Here is a 25330-nt window from a genome sequence, read left to right on the forward strand (position 1 = left end):
ACACAATGAAATAAATCCTACATAATAAATCCTCGGCTGGGAGCTGGACCAGGAGTTTGACCAGGGGGCAGGGCCAGTGGGCCAACCGCCTGAGGCCCCTCTCCCCAGCCAGCCCAGCCTAATCAGCCCCCATCAGGGCGGGCCGGCTGAACCCCACCTGTGCACAAATTTGTGCACCAGGCCTCTAGTCCTATATAATAAAAGCCTAATATGCAAATTGTCCCCTCGACTGGGAGTTTGACTGCTCGCTATGACGTGCGCTGACCACCACGGAGTGGCACAGAACATGGCGGGCATTTGTGATGCAGTGCTGGCAGCAGGCAGCAGTGGAGGCACTGCTGGCCCCGATGGGCCCCTACGAGAGCGGGTCCATGGCGGGATGATGGAGCAGGTGAGCAGGCACTGCCAGGCCAAGGCAGGTGCAAGCACGGGCCCAATTGCTCCACCAATCACTCTGCAGACAGTGACCAGCAGTGGTGGTGGGGGGCGGGGCTGCCGCCTGGCTCCCAGGCACTGAGGGAGAAAGGGCAATTAGCAATCTCTACACTAATAAAAGAGTAAGATGCAAATTGATGATACCTTTGCGTCACTCACCAGCCAATCATAAGTGAGTATGCAAATTAACCCAACAAAGATGGTGGGCTAATTTGCATACGCAGGTGCTGAGTGGCCGGGGGCTGGGCAGGACACTTGCATCATCACCATGGCAATGACACAGGCGTTCCACGCCGCCCCAGGTGCTCCGGGCCTCTGGGCAGCGTGGGAAGGCAGAAAGGCGGCTCGGGCCGGAGCAAAGGTTGTGCCAGCAGCCAGGGGAAGAAAGGCCCATTCTTGCATGAATCTTCATGCATCAAGCCTCTGGTATTAAAATATTTCTTCTAAGTATTTCCCTCTCAATGCGCATGAATCTGTGCACCAGGCCACTAGTTATAAATAAGAATCATATTATGTCTGTACGCACAATGTTGATGTGTTTAATACGAGTATTCTTCTTTTTTATTTTTTATATTTTATTTTTTTAATTTCTTTATTGATTAAGGTATTACATATGTGTCCTCATCCCTCCATTAACCCCCTAATACCCACCCCACACTCATGCCCTCACTGCCCTGGTGTTCGTGTCCATTGGTTAGGCTTATATGCATGTATACAAGTCCTTTGGTTGATCTCTCCTCCTTACCCCCACCCTCCCCTACCTTCCCTCTGAGGTTTGGCAGTCTGATCAATGCTTCTCTGTCTCTGGATCTGTCCCTGTTCATCAGTTTATGTTGTTCATTATATTTCATAAATGAGTGAGATCATGTGGTATTTATCTTTCTCTGACTGGCTTATTTCACTTAGCATAATGCTCTCCAGTTCCATCCATGCTGTTGCAAATGTTAAGAATTCCTTTTTTTATACAGCAGCGTAGTATTCCATTGTGTAGATGTACCACAGTTTTTTAATCCACTCATCTGCTGATGGGAACTTAGGTTGTTTCCAAATCTTAGCTATGGTGAATTGTGCTGCTATGAACATAGGGGTGCATATATCCTTTCTGATTGGTGTTTCTAGCCTCTTGGGGTATATTCCTAGGAGTGGGATTGCAGGGTCAAATGGGAGTTCCATTTTTAGTTTTCTGAGGAAACTACATACTGTTCTCCACAGTGGCTGCACCAGTCTGCATTCCCACCAGCAGTGCAAAAGATTTCCTTTTTCTCCGCATCCTCGCCAGCACTTGTCATTTGTTGATTTGTTGATGATAGCCATTCTGACAGGTGTGAGATGATACCGCATTGTCGTTTTGATTTGCATTTCTCGGATAATTAGTGACTTTGAGCATGTTTTCATATGTCTCTTGGCCTTCCTTCTGTCTTCTTTCAAAAAGTATCTATTTAGGTCTGTTGCCCATTTTTTGATTGGATTGTTTATCTTCCTTTTGTTAAGTTGTATGAGTTCCCTGTAAATGTTGGAGATTAAACCCTTATCGGTGATGACATTGGAAAATATGCTTTCCCATGCAGTGGGCTTTCTTGTTGTTTTGTTGATGGTTTCTTTTGCCATGCAAAAGCTTTTTATTTTGATGTAGTCCCATTTGTTTATTTTCTCTTTAGCTTCCATTGCCCTAGGAGCAGTATTGGTGAAGAAACTGCTTCAGCATGTCTGAGATTTCTCTGCCTATGGATTCCTCTAGTATTTTTATGGTTTCTTGTCTTATGTTTAAGTCCTTTATCCATTTTGAGTTTATTTTTGTGTATGGTGTAAGTTGGTGGTCTAGTTTCATTTTTTTGCATGTGTCTGTCCAATTTTCCCAATACCATTAGTTGAAGAGACTGTCTTGACTCCATTTTATGTTCATGCCTCCTTTGTCAAATAATTGGGCATAGTGGTTTGGGTCAATTTCTGGGTTCTCTATTCTATTCCATTGATCTGTATGTCTGTTCTTTTGCCAGTACCAGGCTGTTTTAAGAACAGTGGCTTTGTAATATAGTTCTGAATGGTCGGTTCCTATGCCAGCATCAAAAGCTCTGCTTCCTAAACAGCCATTGGCTCCCCACAGCACCCACCTTTGGTTCTCATTGGTCAGTTCCTATGCCAGTCAGTGTCAGAAGCTCCGCCTCCTAGGCAGCCATTGGTTCCCCACAGCACCCACCTTTGGTTCTGATTGGCTGGTTCCTATGCCAGTCAGCATCTCCAGGCCTATCTCTGGCCTGATCAAAGAGGCGGGGCTTAACAGCAGCCCCTGCAGAGGCTGGGAGAGAAAGAAAAGCCTGGCTGCTGGCCAAGATCAGAAAGAAAGAGGGAGAGAAAGAGAAAGGTAAGTACACTGATCAACAGCTTCCACTGAGGCTGCAGATCAGACCCTGACTCACTTTCTGGGTCTCAGCCACCTGAGCAGTCAGTGTTGGGTCACCAGGCTGCATCTGGGCAACACAGAGCTGACTTCTGGATGGTCTGTGTTTGGTCGCAAGCTCCGCCCCTTCCCAAGCCCCAGGCTTTAGTTTTTGGGAAGCGCCCCCTTTCCCCCCCACCCCGCCCATCTGATCGCATACTCGGCCCCTCCGATGGCCTGCTGGGAGTGACCTGGATGCCCAGGAGGTTCCAGGGACCCAGGTATATATGCAAATTAACCTCTGTCTTTGTTGGGTTAATTTGCATACTCACTCTGATTGGCTGTGGGCATAGCAGAGGTACAGTCAATTTACATGTTTCTCTATTATTAGGTAAGATATATATATAATTGTGATGTGTTAATGTTTTGCTAAGAGCATGGTGCATTCCAATTACTTTGCCACCTGAAGAAGTAGGAGAACCTTTGCTTTAGAATATTAGCTGCTAAGGGGGCAGAGAACATTTGTAATAACCTGACTATATCAAACCACACTCTTATCACCAGCTAGCAGTTTTTAAAGACCTATATGGTACATTGCTGAAAAGTCCCGTCTTCACAGTCTATGTGTGAATCTAAACAGTCCTACAATCTAGCATGCTGACCATTCTTTCCCATTTAGACTCTAGCAATTTATCTACGTCTCCCTGTTTTTGTTTGTTTATTTTTTATTGATTTCAGAGAGGAAGGGAAGAGGGAGAGTGAGATAGAAACATCAATGATGAGAGAGAATCCTTGATTGGCTGCCTCCTACAGGCCTACACTGGGGATCAAGCCTGCAACCTGGGAATGTGCCCTGACCAGGAATCGAACCATGACCTCCTGCCTGGTTCATAGGTCGACACTCAACCACTGAGCCATACCGGCTGGGCCTACTTTTCCCTGTTTTAAGCCTCCTTAAACCAATTGGCAAACAATTAAATTTTCTCGTTGAGTAAATTTCTACTTAATACTGTTTTACATTATCCAATTTGTCTGTGGATAATTTACAATAATTTCTGGATCACATTCTAGGACTGTGGACTCAGGATGTAATGATAATGTCTGCATCTACTATTAAAAAATTTCCAGCCGAAACCGGTTTGGCTCGGTGGATGGAGCGTTGGCCTGCGGACTGAAAGGTCCCGGGTTCGATTCCGGTCAAGGGCATGTACCTTGGTTGCGGGCACATCCCCAGTGGGAGGTGTGCAGGAGGCAGCTGATCGATGTTTCTCTCTCATCGATGTTTCTAGCTCTCTATCCCTCTCCCTTCCTCTCTGTGAAATATCAATAAAATAAAAAAAAAAAAATTTCCAGCCTCCACTGTAGAGAAAAACATAATTAGGTCAGTTAAACCCACTGAAGTCAATGCAACTGTTCAATTCTTCGTTTAGCCTGGATAATTAAAGCCTGGCCTCTGCGTGAAAGTCTCCGACCTCTGGCTGAGTGTGCAATTGAATCATACTCTCCACCTAGAGGGAAAAGCATGGAGTTACAGGTAGGAAATAGAGCGGCTCTAAAAGGTAATGATGATGGCCAAGCTGGTTCAGCTCAGTGGATAGAGCGTAGGCCTGCAGACTGAAGGGTCCTGGGTTCGATTCCAGTCAAGGGCACATGCCTGGGTTGTGGGCTCGGTCCCCAGTAGGGGGCATACAGGAGGCAGCCGATCAATGATTCTCTCTCATCATTGATGTTTCTATCTCCCTCTCCCTTCCTCTCTGAAATCAATAAAAATATATAAAAAAAAATTAATGATGTTTGCACAGCTGTGTCAACATGCCTAACACCACCAAGCTGTACACTTGTAAAACTTGCCATTTCGACCATTTTTGTTATGTATATTTTACCACAATTTAAAAAAGTAATGAGTGGTGTTGAATACAGCAGAAATGAATTACAACTGTTCATAATAATGAATGCCATTATGTTGATTTTATAGTATGCCTATTTATGCTATTGTTGTTATTAATCATGTTAACATTAGTAACAATCAATACCTATCACTTACTCTGTGCCAAGGACTATTCTAAGCACTACATAGAAATGTAGCTTTTGTCACTGTCTCCTCAGAAAATGAAAGTTTTACGCCATCTGTCACATCTGTGGAATCACTGCCAGATTCCAGACTTCCCGAAAGCCTCTCTGTCAACAAGGAGGAACAGTGAGATCAATAGGACAGGCAAACCCATTACCAAATTTCTTGCCAAAAAAAGCAGGGGAATGTATGAAAGCATCTGTACATCATTCTTGCAACATTGAGAAGCTGCCCTAAATGTAAAATATGAACGTGCAGATGAATTTGAGTGGCTCAGATGTGGGCCAGTGGAAAAACACAACAAAATAGAACAATCACATCAGCACTCCAACATCTTGTCATTATCCAGATATACCTGCATGACTGTCCCATATCTCAATGAGTCAGTTTCCCACACGGGGCACACTTTTACCCACTTTCTCCCTCCTGCATTCCCTCTGATCAGCATGTCTGATCCTGTCAACCTGAGCGAGCCAGTGTGCATCCATCATATTACCAATAAAGCTCACTTTAGTCTGGTCTCCACCATCTATCATTCACAGTTGGCAGATTAGGGACACGTTTTGTATCTGTATGTTTCTCTTACCTCACCGTCAGATCCCCGGGTCCTTCCAGGTAGCTGCTGTTTTTATTTCTTTTGACCTTGCAAACAGACTGGACTTACGGGCATGGTGTGGGGGTGGGAGAGGGAGGGATATAGTTGGGTACCTCCTCCACAGTGTCAGATTGTGTACCAAGGCAGTAGGGAGAATGGGTGGGCATGTCAGGAAAAGCTTACAGGGACCTGAATCTAAGTATAAAGCTCTTGTACTTCTCTGGTCTTCATTGACCTTTCTCCCAGCCCGATTCTTTGGGGCTCTGCCAAGATATCCTTAATATATGCCCAGTGTGTTCCAGGTCTGGGTCAAATCACCTCCTCCACAAGTTTCCACAGGCTGACTCCATCCCACCAGGGTTACTCCTTTATTGACTTCTTACCACTGACTCCTCAGGGAGAAATCTTCCCACAGTGTGTGTTCGCTTCCTAAGCTTGTGTTCTCTATCCAACCAATGAGGCAACAAGTGTTTGAAGAGCCAGAGTGGTGTGTTTTATTGATTCTTTTATTCTCTCCCCCACAATGCCCATCATGGTGCTTTGCTGAGTTTGCCCAAATGGTTCTGAACTCAAAAGACAGTGATTATTCAGTTATTCTAAAAAGTGTCACAAAGTTTGTAATTTCTCTTAACAACTTGAAAAAATCCCGGAGAACTAATGCCGTGTTTCCTCTGACGCTTTGCATCTATGATACACTCATAGCCTCTCTTTCCCGACTCTCATTCCCAGTGATGAATAATGCTCAGGTTGTATCTGTTTGTTTCTTTTTTCAAGTCATGACTCCACTGTGAGTCACTAATTTCTTTCCCATAGCAACCAGTTATTACATAACAAAGAGTGGAGCATGTTATGTCAGTGAGAGGCCACAAGTTGTAATTTCATCTAAATGACTTCAAAGAGAGGAATAAAAATATATGGTTTTATTTCAAAATAAAAGCGGTTTTAACATTTCTACACAAATCAGGTAAAACCCAAACATTTTATTGATCTCCAAAGTAATTTTCATATCAATTAGTAGTTCCTATTAATATTCATGTCCACCTGTCTGGGGAGGATGAATCATAATCGTTATCATTATCATTTCCATTTTATGGAACAGAAACCAGACTGAAGGAAAGTCTGGGAGTCTGATCATCTTGTTTCCAGTTTCACCTCTGACTCAAACTAGCAATGGCCCCAGGCAGGGGATTGACACTTCATGGCCCTTTCTTTTTATGCAGTGGGTAATGAAGCTGGGTCTCTGCTCCATTCTCATCTCTCCCCTTACCTGCTACTCGGCATGATCTCCTTGCCTCTATTATACCTCTGTAGATAAGAAGAGATCCCACCCATTTCTACAGAAGAAGGACCTATTGCAAAGTGCAAATGTCAGACTCATTGTTAAAAAATTACTAAGAACTTCAACAGATTGACCACAGAGCATTAATTTGGCCAGAGGCCAGGACTGACAGGAATAGCTGCATTGGGCCAGTGGGTACCAGCTGTCCCTTAGGTGAGCCTTTGTTTGAAACAGTGCCATGTAATGTCAGCTGGAATGAAGTCAAAGTTCCAAGTTCTATGTCTAGTGATCCCTGATGCTGAACATTCGTATTGTGCCATCAGCTCAAGGGAGAGCAGGTCAGATTCACAAGGCCAGCGGGACTGCTGAGAACATGCTTACTTGAGTTTTCCTCGTGGTGGGGGGTTGGGGGGGGGAGTCAGAAAAACCACTGTCATATGGGTACAACAGGGAGAGAGAGAAACATCAACGATGAGAAAGAATCATTGATTGGCTGCCTCCTGCATGCCCCACACTGGGGATCTAGCCCACAACCCAGGCATGTGCCCTTGATGGGGAATCTAGCCATGACCTCCTGGATCATAGGTCGATGTTCAACAACTGAGCCACGCTGGCTGGGCCATTGTGTGTGTTTTTTAAAGAAAAATGTAGGAGTGACAGCTACCCAGGTGTGGTTTTAAAAATTAATATCTTTTATTAATATGTTCAGGGTTAAAAAGAACTCTGGTGAAGCATGTTAACTACTTGAATAGAATATTGCTTTATAGAGCATATTTAATCATTGTGAAAGATAAGCCATTTTCTTGTTGGTTCTTGATATTTTCCCATTTACATTCAAATTAATGCAAAAAATAACAGCTTTCATCTCAATTAATGGTAGCCAGGAGTTACATTTATAAAAATTTCACATATAAAATTTTATTCTCTAACAGAGACTTTAACATAGTTATAAAACACATTGCCCACTCTAAGTGGATTGATGTGTTTAAGAGTCCTTCCTGTCTCTTTGAATATTCAATTCTAGTAAATATCACAGCCGAAGAGCTCCAGGCGAAGGGCAATGCTTTGATTCCACGTTTTCGGAATGATACGGATAAACCTGGAAATGATTGGAGGGTTGAAAAAGTTCTTCACATGCCCTTTGATATTACTATTCCCTTCAAAAATCTGAAAGCAAAAGATGAGAAAATCCTTAATGCTAGTACAATGAGTATACACATCTTACAGTTAATTTAAAAATTATTTTTGTTCAAACCGAAGGCATCCAAGAACACAGACAACATTAACACAGAGATGACCCTCGATGAAATCCCGCTCCAGACGGGCCTCGTTAGGAATTCTGCCCCCCAGTGATCAAGTTGAGGGGAGAGAAAACGTTTGATGGGTGCATGGGGCAGCTACAAGCCCGGCTCTGCCCTCGGGCCCTTTGCCGCCAAGTGACTCAGAGCCAGTTACGTTTTCTGATTCTCGATTCCTCATTGGCAAAATGGGGGTAATAAAATGTTACCTTATAGAAGTTGTCAGAATTAACAAAACCATGTAAACATATAACAAGTGCCTAATAAGGGACAGATAGTGGCACCAATACATGGTTAGCTCTTATTAATATTTAAAATAAAATGCAGCCATGCGTTCATAGTCCTCCTTTTATAGTCCAGCTAAACTGTGTCCCTGCTCCATTTTTGTGTTGTTTTTTGTTTTGTTTTGTTTTTGCTTGTTTTTTTGCATCCCCAGCAAGTTCCCCGTGACTCACTCGCAGCAGAAGCTAAACCACGGTTTGTTTCTGACAATGATGCTTATCCTGCTAGGAGGACATCCTGGTACAGTGAGAAATAAACCAAACCAGACCAAAGAAACAACCAACCCAGGGGCGGGTTATCTTATGGCCACGGGTGTGTGATCAGTCACGAATAACAAGCATCTCCAAGGCAGTGCTAATGCAGTGGTAGTTTCTGGACCCCTCTATGGACTGCATGTTTGTGTCCTCCCAAAAGTCACATATAAACTTTGATACTTTATATCAAACTAGAGGCCCAGTGCACGAAATTGTGCACTTGGGGGGGCGGGGTCCCTCAGCCCAGCTTGCACCCTTTTGCAGTCCAGGATCCCTCAGGGGATGTCTGACTGACAGCTTAGGCCTGCTCCCCATGGAGAGTAAGCTGGCAGTCGGACATCTTTAGCACTGCCACAGAGGTGGGAGTGGCTCCCGCCACCACCACTGCGCTCGCCAGCCATGAGCCCAGCTTAGGGCTTCTGGCTGAGCAGCACTCCCCCTGTAGGAGTGCACTGACCACCAGGGGGCAGCTCCTGTGTTGAGTGTCTGCCCCCTGGTGGTCAGTGTGTGTCATAGTGACCAGTCATTCTGCCGTTCAGTCGATTTGCATATTGCCCTTTTATTATACAGGATAAGTGGGATGGTATTAGGAGGTGGGACCTTTGGGAGGTAACTAGGATTAAATTAAATGGAATTAATACACATAATGAAGCGGGGAGGAGGCCTGGGAGCTCTATCTGTGTGGACTCAATAAGGAAGGCCACATGAGGACATAACAGGAAGAGGCTCTTACCAGAACGCGACAGGGCCCGAACCCTGATTGGGACCCAGCCCCCAGGAGTGTGGGAAATAAGTGTTTAAGTCAACAGCAGCCCACGCTCCATCTCTCTCTTCACACCAGACCCTGGAGTTTTGTTCTCACTGCTTCACAGGTGGCTCAGTCAAAGCAGAGAGGTAATGTGCATGGTCCCTGTCCCAAGACCAGGTTCCTGCAGAGCTAGGGTGTAGAGGAGGGCCATGCCAGTGCATATTTGTCCAGTGCAAAGAGCTATTTGCAAATGCAAGGTACCATTCTCATCACAGCACAGTTTTCTAACGGCTTCCTCTTTGCCCCGACACCGCCCTGTACCTTGTCCACCATGGAGGATTTCTGCCTGTAAGGTTTCCATTCCACGCCCTGGTCACTGTAGTGGACGGCGTAGCTCTTCACGTACATTTCAGAGGAGAGGGACTTGCAACCCTGTGTAACAATCGCAGTTATCTTCTTGATTTTGAGCAGATCGATTTGTAACCACTGTTTGTTGTTGTTTGCCTGTGAACATGAGGAGAACACATGGGTAAGACAGATGCCAGACCTTTGCTTTTTTAGACCAAGTCACTCAGAAATGCCAGAGCTCCACGCGTTTCTTTTCTGTCTCATCCCTTACGACTCCCTGTCTCCTTGAAGCCTTCCCTGTTCCTTTGCTTGTTGCTATAGCACGTATGCTAACTTCTTCCGGAGTCGTTCACACATGCAGTCATGATCTGGGTCCATCTTTGTATCCCTTCATCTTTGAGTACAGGGACTGATGAGTTTTGTTTCTATGCACTTACCACAGAGCAGGGCACACAGTTGGTGTTCATCAAATATTGGTTAAATAAACGAGTAAATGAAATTGACCTGGGAAAAATATTAAACCGATAAATTACCTTTAAGTGTTATTCTGGTAAGCAAGTTGGTTTAAATGCTATGATGATGTTACTGATTACTGAAGGGCTACCTGGGAAGAAGAGAATAGCATCCTGTATTTATTTTAGAAAAGCCCACTTTCCTTTCCGTTGCTAATGCCCAATAGGACACATAGTCCAATTTCTTCTTCTCAGATACTTCAAATACATAAAATATTTGAGAGACCTGATAAAGCTACGCCTAGGGCTTGGTGTGCACAGCAACTGTCCTGCCTCTGGCCAGAGGCAATGCCTAGTTACATGCTTGGGGCTATGCATGTGGAGGAGGAGGATCGGAGGACACACTGAGTTTTAGAGTAATCTGAGATGAATTTCCAATTCTGGGAGATTTATCAAGCCCCGTAGTCTCACTCGGTTCTATATGAAATAATGAAATAATGAATATTGATCTATTTGTCTCAACATCACTCATATGTGCATGCCTGTATGCACATATGTATACACATGCATATGTATATAGTCATATTCCTTATATATCTTTAGAGAAAATTAATTGGATTAAAAGTATCATATTGGATAATTTTTATTAATTCTGTTATACCCTTTAGTGGCATTTGGTGAAATCGTAGTGTGTCTTCAAACCAAGGTGGTACTCGTGATGCAGAATATAAGTAGCTAGAGGGGTTTTCTAGGCATAACTTTTTTTATAGGCATAGAAGGGGTAGAGCCCCTTCCAGCTGCATGCATGCCTACATATGTCTAGCTTAGATTTTCATCCTCTCTAAAGAGACCCTATAAACACATTTCATGCTAACAGGCTAAGTGAAACAAATAATTGTGACCTAGAATTCCAGATTTAAAATGGCAGCATTGAACATTAAAATTAGCATTTCCTCTTTGGAGCTTTTATCATTTCACAAAGACTAAGAGCAAATTGTATTTGGAGCAAGTTTTTTTTTTAAAAGGCTGTACCATGGAGGGGGTGGGGGGGACAAGGTTATGCCATAAACAGATCTAAAGGGTCATCTGGGAAACACCTTTCTTCCTCTCTCTTTTTAACCTTTTACTCTTATTTTTATGATTTTAAAAATTACATAAATAAAATGTAATGTGACGTTATTAACTTTATTATTTTACTAGAAGCCCAGTGCATGAAAATTCATGCACTGGAGGGGGGGGGTCCCCAGACAGGCCTGCCTCCTCTCACAGTATGGGAGCCCTCAAGGGCGGGAGGTGACCCAGCGATCAGCACAAGCCTCGGGCGGCCCTGGGCAGCTGGGCAGCCGCCATCCGAGGCTTGCCTGTCCAAGGAATTGCAGTGTGGGTACCTTAAGGGAGGGAATTAGGAGGAGAGAAAATAGGGAACTTGGATTAAATTGGTTGATGGGATTGTTCTAATTTCCGATGTCATTCTGATATATCAGGTCAGTTGAAGAGAGCAATAAAAGTGAGTCAGTTATTAAGTTACCCTAAAACTGTCACCTGACTTACTGTGTGGGTAATATCAGGGGCAATATGAAAGCTGTTTCTCCAACTCAGATTGCTGTTTTACATCCCTGGTTTTGCAGCATTTTACTATGCGGCCAGTTGTCTAAAGTAAGCATTTCAAACTGCAGCTGGTGGGCCGTATGCCTTGAGGCACGTGGCTGTGAGTTTGACATGCTTGGTCTAAAGGAATGTCACAAAGTTCTCAGAAAAATTGAAACAAAAGAATTTTAATGGCACTCTTAAGAAAATGAAAAATATTGCTAAATTGGGGCATGCTGGGGGAAAGGAAGAGAAGATGTTGGAAATCTAAATCACTTATTGCTAATGTAAGTTGTCTCAAAAAGGATTTGCAAATTCCAGCCCAAGGCCAAATCTGACCCACCGCCTGTTTTTGTAAATAAAGTTTTATTGGAACACAGCCATGATAATGTTTATGGTTGCTTTCCTGTTACAATGAAAGATGAGTAGTTTTGACAGGAAATGTAGTATGGCTCACAAAGCCCAAAATATTTATTACCTGGCCTTTGCCCACCTCTGGCCTAAATTAAGATTAGACAAACTGCAAAGATGATGAATAACTTCTCTGTGAGTCAGCGTTAGAGGAAAGCTCTCAAGTCAACAGGCATGCTAGTCCTCGGGCCCAGATCACAACCTGCAGAAACAGGGGCGCTGTCTGGCTTCCCAGGCCCCCATGTTCCTTTGTTTTCTTCTGGAAGCTGAGAGAACCGTGTTGACAGGGATACTCACCTTGGCCTGCCAGGCATTCACACGGCCCTGGGCATTCAGGCGGGCGCGGAAGGGTTCCCAGTAATCTCCCCACCAGGACTTTTTAAAGGAGGAGGCTGTGATTTGCGTGTTTTCTATCTTCCCACTTTCCATACCCAGAGGGGTGGAGCATCCTGTTGAGAGAAAAGGAATGGGATTAGTACGCACCACCAGCACTCCCTGTCCCCCGTTTTGTGTGCAGAGGAGAGAAGGAATACTGTTCCTCAGAGTACCAGTAAAAGCAGCCATCACAACAATCAGCCGTATGGATGAACAGAGCTGACGGTCCCATTTTAGGGAGTCAGCTTGATTCTACGAGCTGATCAAATTACCGCTTACATCAGACGCCATGTGGGAGGAAAACAAGGATTTATGGAGCTGTTCCGAGGAGTGCCGCCGCCCGTACGAAAGCTGTATTTCATGGGAGATGGTACAGGCCCCTGCTATCTGGGCACTGGCACAATGCTCATATCCGCATCCCTGGTGAATATCAAGAGTATATGTAACATTGCCTGCTTGGATAAGAAGCTGATTCCAAGGTTCAGCTACATTCTCCACCATGAGCGTAGCTCTTCCCTCCACCCCGAGAGAAGGCGCTGCAGCTTCCCAACAGGTGTGCCACAGCGTTTCAGGTGTGCCTATATACTGGGCTCTCCCTCCCCTTAGTCGTGAGTCGCCAGGCGGGGTCTGGGTCAGCCAAGCCCTGGGTCAGCTACTTTATTCTATTACCCAGGCCAAGTCAGTATTACTTTCTGTATGTGTTTTGCAGTGAACAATTTTTGGAAAGCACCACTTGAAGAGACAGAGAAGGAGAATAGTTATTATGACTCTCAGACATCGTTCTACATGGTAGAATTTTATTATGGCCACGTGGTTCCCGACATCTCATTGTACCACAGGTCACATTACATCCTCTGAAAAACAGCAGCTTAACATAGAAAAGGCCTGGGTACCTACACGGGATGTGAAACAACAGAGCCTGGTCAAGGTTTCAGGAAGTGGGGAAGCAGACGTAGATCCCAAAACCACTCATTGGACTCTGATGCACGCCAGGGACGTGGCCAGATACTGATACTACACTAGTGTCCCCGAGGACTTCGGAAGCGCCAGGCTAGTTTGAATCTCAGTTCTATGGGAAACGGGCTGGGCTGCGGGAGGTCATTCTCACCTGGGACCCTCCCTCAGGGTCAGGGCGGAGACCGTGCTGGCCAGGTGCTGCTCACTGAATGGCCCCCGCCCCCCGGCCGGGAGAACCTGTGTCCCACTGAGTCACCATGAGCGTTTACCTGAGTGGAACCTCTGCTTCCCCTCTGTTTCAGGAGCCTGCTTGACTGAAGAGAACTAAAAGTCCTTCCCCTCTTCCCGCACCCCCTGACCTGGACTCTGAGCGGCGGTGAGACAGTCACGCATCGCGGTTCCTCACCGTTAACCTCGCAGCCTTGCAGCTCCAAGCGCAGGGCGGGTCTGTGGTAGAATCTGGTTGGATAGACCCGAATGTATCTTGCCACAATCGGTGGATCAAACCGATTTTCTTTGACTGAAGAGGCGTCGGAGTTGCCATCAAAATACTAGAGGAAAAGAGACAAGCTTAGTTATGCAAACATTCTCTGTGAAGTGATTTTATAGTAAAATTGTGGTGTAATTTAATATTGTGACATTTAGTTTTCATGTGGCCAGAACTAAAGCAATATGGTCTTTAAAAATATTTAAGGATACTTCCACTTTAGGAAAATGGTATGGGTGTCCTTTTCCCCATTCCTCCTGGTAAGTACAACTAGAAACACAAGAACACTCTGGAGGGGGAGAGGAGGCGGACTGGCTAGAATTCTAGGAACAACATGGTCATGGGCCCCCTGGGTTCCGTTTTGCCCCGCAGACCCCAGACTTGGAAGAGAAGCAGCCAGCAACCGGAAAACACCCATGAGCACGGACAGAAACAGCCCCAGCACAGCCCTGCTTTCTCCAGCCTCAGAACCAAGGAGGGCAGCCCGGCAAGACAGAGCTCTTTCAGACGGTCATTGCCCCCCGGCAAGCTCAGCTCCACAGATACAACTACGGCCTCTCCTCGTACAGCAGCGAGGGCCAAGCGCAGAGCCTTGACTTCCACGGGCGTGAACTGTGATGAGGCACCTCGCACCCTCACTGGGGTGTGTCGGAGGCCAGGTGGGGGCCCAGCTCCTACCAGGGCTCCCACCGCTGCAGTGTCCATGGAGAGCATCTCATCCCACCAGCAGCAAAGAGGAGGAGTCCCTGTCAGGTGGGCAACCTGCGCTGGACCCCCTGGCAGTAGGAGGTGGTGCCCCATCCGCTTCCCCTGCCGGAGCGGCATCAGAGATATGCAGCCGAAACAGAGATAGGGGAAGTCTAAGCAACTAATTAAGCAAGACAGAAAACAGAAATACGGTAGATAAGAGTAATGAAGCAAAGAGCCAGTTCTTTGAACAGATGTTAAAAAAGGCAAATCTCTAACAAGACTAACAAAGCGGAAGGAGAAGAGACGCAAATGACCAGCACCAGACGTGAGCAGGCAGTCTCACCACTGACCTTGCAGACGTCAGAAGGATGATAAGGGACATACGAGCAACTGCAGACACGAATCTAGCAACTTAGAGGAAATGGATCCACTCATTGAAAAAACACTACTCCAACTCACCCACTATAAAATAGACAATTTGAAAAGCCTGTAACTGCTGAAGAAATTTAATTTGTAATCTTAAAACTTCTGGAAGAGAAATCTTCAGGCGCACATGGTTTCACTGGTGAATTCTGCCAAATGGTTAAGGAACTAACACCAATTCTAGACAATCTTTTCCACAAAATAGGAAAGAAGAGCATGCTTCCCAATTTAGCTTGTGAAGCTAGTGTTACTCTGATATCAAAACCAGAAAAGACAGTACAAAAATAAAACTACATACCGATATCCCTCATGAATCTACATGTAACATTCTTTAAGTTAGAGACTCTCACTGAAATCTATGTTCTCTGATACTGATTAGTAAGAACCATCATTTAGGATTTTTCTTATCTATCCTAGAAATAGCTAAGCGATAATATAGAAAGTTAGTTATAGAGAATATAGAAAATTGGAAAAAAATTAGTAACATCAGAACTCCTGATGGCATATTTTTAGCGTGAGCCCCTTAAGGCACTAGATCAGATAGATACCCTACGCTGCCGTACACCATCTGCCACTCTGAAAAGTCTAGTATTTCCTTTGATGATAAAGTGATTTTTAAAAAGTTTTGTGGAGTTTTGAAATTTCAGAAGTCAGGCTTATCCCTTTAATTTGTAATATACAGACCCATCATTTTACCACTTTCCTTCATTAGGCCCCAAGAAAGCCTTTCGTGTTTCTAATGCCTAGAAAAGTACTTTTACAAAAGCAAAGAGTTATGGTCACAGTCATAGTGACCATCGGATGCGTATGAAGACTCTGAAAGAGACGTGCACACAGACCATCACATTCCTTGTGCTGTTCCCTTTGAAAATCTGCCAGTTGGTCTGGTCGGAGCTGTAGGCCACGTGGAACTCAGCGGTGTAGTAGGACTTCAGGTAGTGTTTGGCGCCTTGGGACTGAATGCCTGTGAACAGGACTTCCCTTTGCATGTCCACCTGCAACATAGCAAAGCCACTGAACGGAACTGTCCTTGTCCACAAGTCACACGCCACCTTAATTCATTGAGCAACCAACCAGCTTTCTTCAGAACTAAAGAGCCAACACCTCAGGTTTTACTTAGCAAACTAATAAAATGCAGTCTGTTTTTGAGCACAGAGGACCTAAATCCCTGCTCAACCACTACCAAGCTGTGCATGACACAGGGAAGTTAGTTAACCCCTCTGTGCCTCAGTTTTTTCATCTGTAAAATGGGATGTTACTAGAACCAACCTCATAGGGTTCATTTTAAGGATGTTATCTATTTAGAATATTACCTGGCACCTAGTAATTGCTATTTCCCCTAACAACATTGCAAAGGAACAACAAGAAGTTATTAAATCAGTGTCACTTTTATTATTACAACTAGAGGCCCAGTGCACGAAATTTGTGCATGGGTAGGGTCCCTAGACCTGGCCAGTGGTCAGGGCCAATCAGGGCCTTCTGGCTGCCAGCCAGGGCCTTCCTTCATTCCACGCCACCCCCTCGTGGTCAGCGTACATCTATGGAACTCTTGGTCTCCCAGTTGAACTCCCGAGGGGACAATTTGCATATTAGGCTTTTATATATATAGATAACAGTAAATATTATCAGATAAATGTCATACCTGGATCCAAGGTTTAGAGTCAAATTCTGAACTTTTTTCTGTCATCCATGCATTATATGATCCACCATTGTTTAATCTTGCTAATTTGGGCTCCCAATAACCTAAATCCAAAGGAAGAAAAAATGTATTCTGAATTTAAAAAAACACACACACACTTAGAAATGTCTCAAGTGAGTTCAGTCCCAGTGGAAAACCAGATCCCGAAGGACCTTCTTGGGCAGTTAGAAGACCAGGCAGGTGGCACAGGCTCACTTCCCGACTTAGCTCAGGATGACGAAAGCTTGGCTTCAGGTCTGTGCTCGGTCAGCTGTCACCTGCCACCCACCCCCTTTCCTGGATACAGGTCATGTTTATCTCCTCTCAGTTATGTAAATTACTGTGGCCGCTGTTGAGTGTGCCTGCCTACCAGGAAGACATGGGAGGGATTTATGGGAGCCTCACGGTCCCTTGCAATTGACGCCTTGATCGTGGGAAGGGCTCTGAGCAGTGAGGACAGTTAAGAGGAGTTCATGACACGCAGTGGGGGATCAACAAAGTTTCTTGAATAGATGAGTGGTGGGCACAGCAAAGGGTCCTATTAATTGGGACTCTAACACGTGCCCGAAGAGGTCCCGTGAATCTGGCTGGAATAGCATGTGTGATCCAAGCCAGAATGGGAATGAATGGAGAGAGTCTTGGAAAAGGGCACATGGTCGTAAGAGCAAGCTGTGTCCTCTTGCCCAGCCTGCTGAGGGATCAGACTGCCTATGGAGAGGGGCCACACTCTTGGTCTTTCCTGGGAGGGACTCTTTGGGAACATCATACACCAGAGGGGGTGGCGGCAGTAAGGGAGTGCCAATAGGTTTTAGCTCCTGCCACGGCGCTCCTTCCTTTACCGAGAAGCACCCCAAATGGAGCTGCTGTGCTACGTTGCGGTAGAGGAAAGCCTGGAGAGGAGCAATGCCCCAGATCCCCCAGGCCCGGCTGGCATGCGTGGCTGTGCAGGCTGCATCCTTCATAACACGGGGAGGCACCCCTCACAGGCTACGCTGCTGCTGCTTACCCAGGAACTCCGATGCCTTGATCTGTGTATCAGCTATCATGCCTGTGCTTAGTCCCAGTGGCATCTTACATTCTACAAAAAAACAGGATAATGAATAACGTTTGCTGAGAAAATACATTTAACAACATATACCTCTATGGCTAGAGATTATACCCGGGTCAGTAATTAGATATCGTTACCTACCTTGCATAGCACTGACTGAAATGCATCCGATCCCACAATGGTAAGTGTACTAATGAGACTGGTACTTTAATAGAAACAGTGACCCCCTATCCGAAAACAACTGAAATCCTGAAATGCAATTTGTTTTTAAACCAACTTCCATCTGCTTATATCTTAAAATAAACCACTTTACAACATTAAGTCCTAGCCCGCAGGGTTATTTAGGTCCTGATTGCATCCCTGGGAAGGAATACCAGCTAAGGGAACGCCAACCACTGAACTATCTGGATGTTGACACCGTGCTTGGTACTCAGCGGGTGCTTGATCCATGCTGGCTGGCTGGCCGGACAGACAGAAGGAAATTTGTCTCAAGTCCTGGGATGCCAAGTCCAGGGACTCTCTTGGGGATTGTTGAGCTTCTCATATCTTTTCCTCCTCGGTGCGAGGAGCCTGGAGGATTTCTTACATGCACTTGCCCTCAGGGGTCACACATCATGAAGGAGAATGCTGTATGTTGGCTCCCGAACTGGGAGGAATGCCTTTGGGCCAAACCATTTGGTTTAAGTTTCCTGGATGACTGATGCTTGCAGTATAATCAGACCATGGCCAAAGCACTAGAGCCACAGACAGATTGTGCCTTTGTCATATCAGAGTTCTGAGTTGAATATTTCCTGTCTAAACATCAGCAATATTCTAGCAACAGGACTCTCCTGCTTAAAGGGTCGCACGGCTCTTGGCTGATACCTCTGTCTATGATGAGAAATGGCGTTTGCATCCCTGCTCTCTGGTTTTCTCCGACCTCCGTGTCTAGGAGCCACCAGCCAGGTTTGGATGCCTTCATTTCAAGAGTTTTAAATGAACCTACAATAGAGAGTGAAGGACAGCATTACACACTCGAAGATTAACAGGTTACTATTAGGCAGCGATCAAAGGATCCTAATATCACTGCATCCCAGGGAGCTTTAGAATAGAACTAAAGAGTTATCCATTCATTTCTAGGCAGGACTAGAGGTGTAACCAACAGGTCAAAACAACACACACACACACACACAAACGGACAGATAAATCACCCAGAACTTAAAAAAATCTCCAGCATCCCTTACTAGAAAGAAGCTTTCATTTATCTGAACAGAATGTTATGAGTTAACCCACACATAACACAGCTTCACGGTCCTAAGGATCAGAACAAACTTGAGTGACCCATCACTGGGTCCCAAACACTTGTCCATCTTTCCTTTCCCTCTCTTCATCCCACTAGCTTTTCTTTTTTCATATGAGAAAATTAAAATAAGACATCTCCACATTTCAAATGTTCGATAAAGTTTACATATGTGGGTGGAGCATGCATAACTTGCTTCAGAACACACAGGAAGAATGAGTTTCTGAACCTCTGCTTATCCCTGCTCGCATTGGCTATTACCTACTGCCAGGTAGTCCTTCAATCCTGCCAGCTACCACTATGCCATTTCCCAGGCAGTGAGTGAAAATGAAAAGCTGATGGCCCCTTGAACAAGATTGTGAGTAAAAATGAAAGGCTGATGGCCACCCCCCTCAAACCCTAAAGAGATGTCCAGCCTTCCCCTCTGGGACGAGATACTTAGGCTTGAGATGCAGATGGCCAGCCCACCCCAGCTTCTCAGGGCTTCTCCTGGGCTCCTGGGCGGCCGGCTGGCTGGGTCTCCCTGGTAACAAGTAAGGAGTGTGTTTGACGCAATCCCCTCTGTCCCTGATCTCAATAGAATGGGCTTTATTAGTGAGTCACGGGCACGTTGAAAGCAAACGAGAACTCTCCCTTTCCAGATCCTTAGCCAAAACGGGCCCATGGGGACGTTGGTGCTTTCACCGGAGGCTGACTCACAGGGCAGCTTCCCCAGCCCGAGTCCTGCCCGGGACGCCTCCCCGAGCTTCCCAGAAGCGTGCAGAACCTCTGCTTCCACACCGGCCACTTTGCTGGCTTCCTGGGTTCCCTGTGCCCACCACAGCTGAGAATCAGTGGCATCAGCCCTCTCACACACACACCTACACAGACACCTGCACACACACATACCTACACACACACACATACCTATACACACACACCTACACACATACCCACACACACACATACCTAAACACACATACACACATAACTACACACACATACCTACACACACACCTACACACACATACATACCTATACACACATACATACGCACATGCCTACACACGCCTACACACACATACACATACCTGTACACACATACCTACACACATGCCTACACACACACACCTACACACACATACCTACACGCATACATGCCCACACACACATACACACACCTACATACATACCTACACACACATACCTACACACACACATACACACACATACCCACATACCTACACACACACACCTACACACACACACATACACATACCTACACACACACACACACACACACACACCTACAAACAACGCATTTGCACATAAGAATCTTTTTAGGTGATTAGTTTGTTTAAACCTTATTATTCTGCACACAAAAAGCTCTAAATACCCCTGTTATTCTTTAGCTTTTATAATCATTTAAAAAAAGAATTTTTTTTCTCCAAACAGCCTCATGAGTCAGTTTGAGATGAAGAACCCTATAGTCACTTGCCCAAAGATAGGGTGATAGAGTGAGGAGTAGAATTCCAGAAATCAAGACCCCCCCACCCCTCTCTGCAGCCCTGCAAACGTCTCCTCTCCCTCCCACACGCTGCCTGAGCCCCACGGGGTTCACTCCGCCTGTAAGCCCACCGCGGGGCATGCAGCGGCTGGGGAGCGCCTGAACGGGACATGGTTTCTCTGCTGAACGGAGTCGGGCCACACTGTGAGCCAGTCGGCAAGCGGTGCGAGCACTCGCTGGCTTTTCACACCCCGTGTGCAGCACTGGCGTGTGGCTTTGCCAGGATCCACGCAGAGCCCATGCTCAACCCTCAGCAGTAAATGCCGAGGGGGGCTGAGGTGGACTTAGGGATGCTGGGTGGCCTCCTCTGGCCGTGGTTTAGCCACGACCTCTTTTCAGGCCCAGATGTTTACCAGGCAGCAGGGGCCAGACGCCGAGCTGGTGCTGCTGAGTGCCGTTTTCCAGCAGGGTCTGGCCGTGGAAGTGAACCACGTGGATGTCCCGGGAGCCGCCCAAGTTCAGCAGGTGCAACCTCACCCACTCCTGCTCGTACATTCGCAGGCCAGGCAGGTTGTAGATCATCCCATTGATGGCTGAAAGGACAGAGGGTCGCAGCCCATTAGAATCTGTGTACACAGGAGAGAGGCCGTGAGGGCCTGGGAGGTCTCCCTCTCCAGCAGCTCCTATGTCAGCCTGCAGCGGGCGTGGGGGCCCGCTCCTCTCCCAGAACTTTACCTTCCCTTCCCCAGACTTCCCACGGCCTGTCCTGTGCTTTACCCCTGCAGCCTTTCCATTTACAGTTTGAATTCTCCTTTGCTGCTAATAGAAAAGGCTGATGTGGCCAGATAAGGGGACTCCAGTGTTTAGAGGAAAGAGAGTAAGTAAGGGGGTGTGCAGCATGCCACTCTCAGGCCCCCTAAAGTCAGAGACAGAACCAGGCCAAATTAGGAGGTCGGATTCATCTCTGCAGCACCCACAGCCGCAGTGATTCATGTTGGTTCTCTCATTCAAACGACAGCTGCTCTGTCCCCTCCCAGCTTAGATGTCCAGGGTTCTGAGACTTACCCACTCTTGCCTCAGTGGTGTGTGTGTGTGTGCGTGTGAGTGTGTGCGTGTGAGTGTGTGTGTGTGTGTGTGTGTGTAAAGCACCTGGCACATCGGATCACCTTAAAAATACTACCACATATCAATGATAAAGCTTAGTGCTACCCTGCATTTAACTGGGACTAAAGTGATGGAAGTATTTGTTGTTGTTCTTGTTTATTCTTCTAAAATGAAAGGCACCGCTGTGGAATCTCAGGAGCCAAGCCAGTGAGCTGTTGGAGGGAGAGGAGCTGAGAGCATTTGGCTGCCTGTTTTATTCACGTGTGTTTGGTGCCACCGGGCGCTGCTGAATACTAAAGCTGTTATTTTAGAAAGCACACGTGGGTGCTTCTCCTATAGACATAATTTTCCTTTAAAGGTCAGGAAACAGTCTATTAAGCACTTAAATTGCAGAATAATGCTAAGTCCTCGTCAGTGTATGTTTATCTGAGGCGTGCTGGCGCATTGCTGGGGGTTTGGGTCTGCTTCCCAGCTGCGCCAAGCCTCTTTCAGACCCTCCCGCGTTTCTTCATCTGGAGTGTCACCTGCTGGGCCCCCTGCCCTCCGAGACGTGTAGGGACCTGGTTTAGTGGTCGCTCGTGGTTCCTCAGAAGCATCTCCTGCCTAATCTTGTGGAGACCTAAGGGCAGGTGTCCCTGTCACCCAGAGCTCCCAGATCAGATCAAATCAGAGGAAAATACCGTGAAACTTGTGGGAGGCTTTTACTTCCGAGGATCCACGTCTCCAGGAACTTTGGGGTTTCTTGTCGTAGTACCAGCTCTTCTTTTCATCAAAGACCATGAAAAGCAAGACCAACTCCCTCCTGTCCATGGGCATCCCGCTGTCCTTGTACAGGGTTCCTCTCCGGCAGATCAGGAGCGGGCCTATCAGGCCCGAGTGGATGTCCCGTTCCTGAAAGACAGCGGGAGGAATGGAGCACACACCCTCTCGGCATTCTCCCTGCTCTTCCGGTGATCGATCATTGATCACGTGGAAGAGGGAACCTTCTTAGAGGCCTGACTGTGAAGAGTATAAATGAGTGGCTTCATAAAGCTGGGTCTTACCCATCTAATTCTATGGCACTCGTATCCCCTTCCTTTGCTTAGTCGTTTATCTGGACATGGTAATCATGATAATGGTAATAAAATATTGATGCTATAACAAATGCTATTTATCGAGCACTTACTACTATATTAAATATTTTGCCTACAGCCCCTTATACAATTCTCACAACAATCCTACATGGTAAAAAGAACTCACTTTTTAAACAAATATGGCCAACTCTGTGCGATGTCCTGTTGCTATCTCATTTTTAACTTTGGAAACCGAGGCTGACAGAGGTCGAGTAACTTGCCCAGGGCCACGCAGTGGGGGACAGGGTAGGAACTGAAATCGCGGCCGGTGCTCTCCCTACCATCCCAAGAAGGAAGGGTCTTGATGTTGCAGTTCGTCCACAGAGAAGGAGGAGAAGAAAGCTAATACTCACCCCAGGAAATTGCAAATAAATGCCTTCCTCTATCAAGGCAGTCCCTCTGACTGGGCCAGCCCCCTCAGTACCCCTCACTCTGTTCACTGAGCACACCTTTCTCTCTCACCATCATCTCTGTAGGTCTGCAGGGAGGTCCCTGCTGTGGTAGCCGTGGGGTGTTGGCCACCATCCTTACACCTTCCTCACCGATAGCAAGACAAACATTTAGCCAGAAATAACCTTCTGCCCTAGCTGGTTTGGCTCAGTGGATAGAGCGTCGGCCTGCAGATGGAAGGGTCTCAGGTTTGATTCTGGTCAAGGGCACATGCCTGGGTTGCAGGCTTGATCCCCCTTAGGGGGCCTGCAGGAGGCAGCCAATCAGTGATTCTCTCCCATCACTGACGTTTCTATTTCTCTCTCCCTCTCCCTTCCTCTCTGAAATCAATTTTAAAGAAATAAAAGTAAAACATCCAAAAGAAACCAAGAAATAATCGTCACCTTCCGTTTAGCAGACGGGTTATAAGTTAGGGGAATGACAGCACTTTGATGCTGTGCCTACCGTGTTCACCGCTGAGTAGTAGGCCCAGGCCCGGCAGGCAGAGCCGGGGTTCTCCGGCCCTGCTCTCCCGGTGGCGTGCCACACGTAGGTGTAGCTGCTGTTCGGCTGAACAGCATTGTCTTCCTGAAACCACTCAGGAGACTCATCTTCATAATTCTTTCCCTCCGACGACTTTTCATAGAAAAGCCCATGGGCATGAAGAGAATATGGTCTGGATGCTAAATTTTTAAAACGAACCTAGAGAAAAACAATGATCCACAACACACTTCAGCTTAACAAAATGCCAGTTGCCACCGAACTTAGGTACATTATTTCCTCTAACTTCCACGCTCACCCTGCGAGATGGGGCCCAAGCGGTTTCCCCCAGAAATACCAAACCATGCTTGGTCCTCGCTCAGAGCAAAATGATTGACCTTATCTACGGCTGCAGTGCTGCTGAGAGGGGCTCCGGGGCTGAAGGTCGTGAGGCTTGGCTTCTGTCACAAGAAGCGTCCTGCCTGCTGGTGAAGAGACTGCACATGTGAATTCACGTTAAACTCTGGGGACAAAAGGTGTCGTACATCACATGTGAACGGGTTGGAGAGAAGTGCCTGGGAGGGGCAACTCAGCTGAATGTTTAGAAAGGGTCGAGGGAATTAAAGGAAGTTTCCTAGGGGAAACGGAATAGTGCTTATAGAATAAGCAGGAGCTTAGCAGAGGGAGAAATAGAATCATAAGATTATTTGTTTCTCGGGGATTGCCAAATACTTGGCAACTGTCTTTGAGAAGAAATGTCATTATTTATTAATTTTGGAAAATAAGTAAATCCACCTGGCCAGTGTGGCTCAGGGGTTGAGCATTGACCTATGAACCAGGATGCCACAGTTGGATTCTCAGTAGGGCACGTGCCTGGTTGTGTGCCCGATCCCCCACTAGGGGGCGTGCTGGAGGCAGCCGATCAATGATTCTCTCTCATCATTGATGTTTCTCTCTCTCCCACTCCCTTCCTCTCTGAAATCAATAAAAATATATATTTTTTTAAAAGGAAAATAACTAAATCACCATCGCTCTCTCCTGCCACCATCGCCCTTACAACCCTCTGGTGCTGGTGCCAATGACTTACTTGGATAACGTCATCCACCTCAGCTCGAATAACAGGACCAAGAATGCCAAGATGCTCTTCAGACTCTCCCCGAGGGTCCCGTTTGGTGAAAGTGCCGTCCAGGTACTTTCGAAAAACTACTTTCTTGTATATGGTGTCCTCTGGAACCTCATCGGTGTCTTTGTTATCCATTTCACTGAGATGATAATGATAGTATTTGTTTAGAAGAACAAATGAAAGACCATTCAAAGAATTTAGGAAATGGCCTCTGTTTCTGAATATAGCATCTAGCATAGAGAAGGTATTTAACACATATTTGATGAGCAAATGAATGAAAATATAAATGACTAAAAACACAAGCCAGTAGCTATCCAGCTGCCAGCTCAGATATTATGTCTTAGGTAAGTCCTCCCATGAGCCTTTAAACTAGGTCAGATCTCTGTATGGCATTCCTCAGTTTCTATAGTAGTATTATAGTGCATATAGTAGAAGCCTATAGCGTTATAGCATTTCTATAGTATATTCAGTAAATTATGCATCACTTATTTGTGCGATTGTCTATTAGTATCTGACCTGCCA

General features: G+C 46.2%; 1 protein-coding gene across 5 annotated transcripts in view; it reads right to left on the reverse strand.

The window, feature by feature from the left end:
* Nucleotides 1-5989: 5989 nt before the first annotated feature.
* Nucleotides 5990-25330, reverse strand: part of F5 (coagulation factor V) — a 62698-nt gene continuing 43357 nt past the window's right edge. For 4 of the 5 annotated variants that reach the window (XM_080649061.1, XM_080649064.1, XM_080649063.1 and 1 more), the window contains 12 exons: nt 24773-24947; nt 23671-23907; nt 22345-22555; nt 20974-21153; nt 18660-18776; nt 17754-17825; nt 16712-16812; nt 15909-16064; nt 13876-14020; nt 12435-12586; nt 9661-9843; nt 5990-7924 (listed from right to left, as the gene is read on the reverse strand). In XM_080649061.1, coding sequence (XP_080505187.1) covers nt 7778-7924; nt 9661-9843; nt 12435-12586; nt 13876-14020; nt 15909-16064; nt 16712-16812; nt 17754-17825; nt 18660-18776; nt 20974-21153; nt 22345-22555; nt 23671-23907; nt 24773-24947 — 1876 coding nt within the window. In that variant the 3' untranslated portion in view covers nt 5990-7777. The remainder of the gene's footprint in view (nt 7925-9660; nt 9844-12434; nt 12587-13875; nt 14021-15908; nt 16065-16711; nt 16813-17753; nt 17826-18659; nt 18777-20973; nt 21154-22344; nt 22556-23670; nt 23908-24772; nt 24948-25330) is intronic. The other variant, XM_080649062.1, reaches the window with a different exon arrangement.

Source organism: Plecotus auritus (assembly GCF_963455305.1).
Source record: "Plecotus auritus genome assembly, chromosome: 12".
Lineage (NCBI taxonomy): Eukaryota > Metazoa > Chordata > Mammalia > Chiroptera > Vespertilionidae > Plecotus > Plecotus auritus.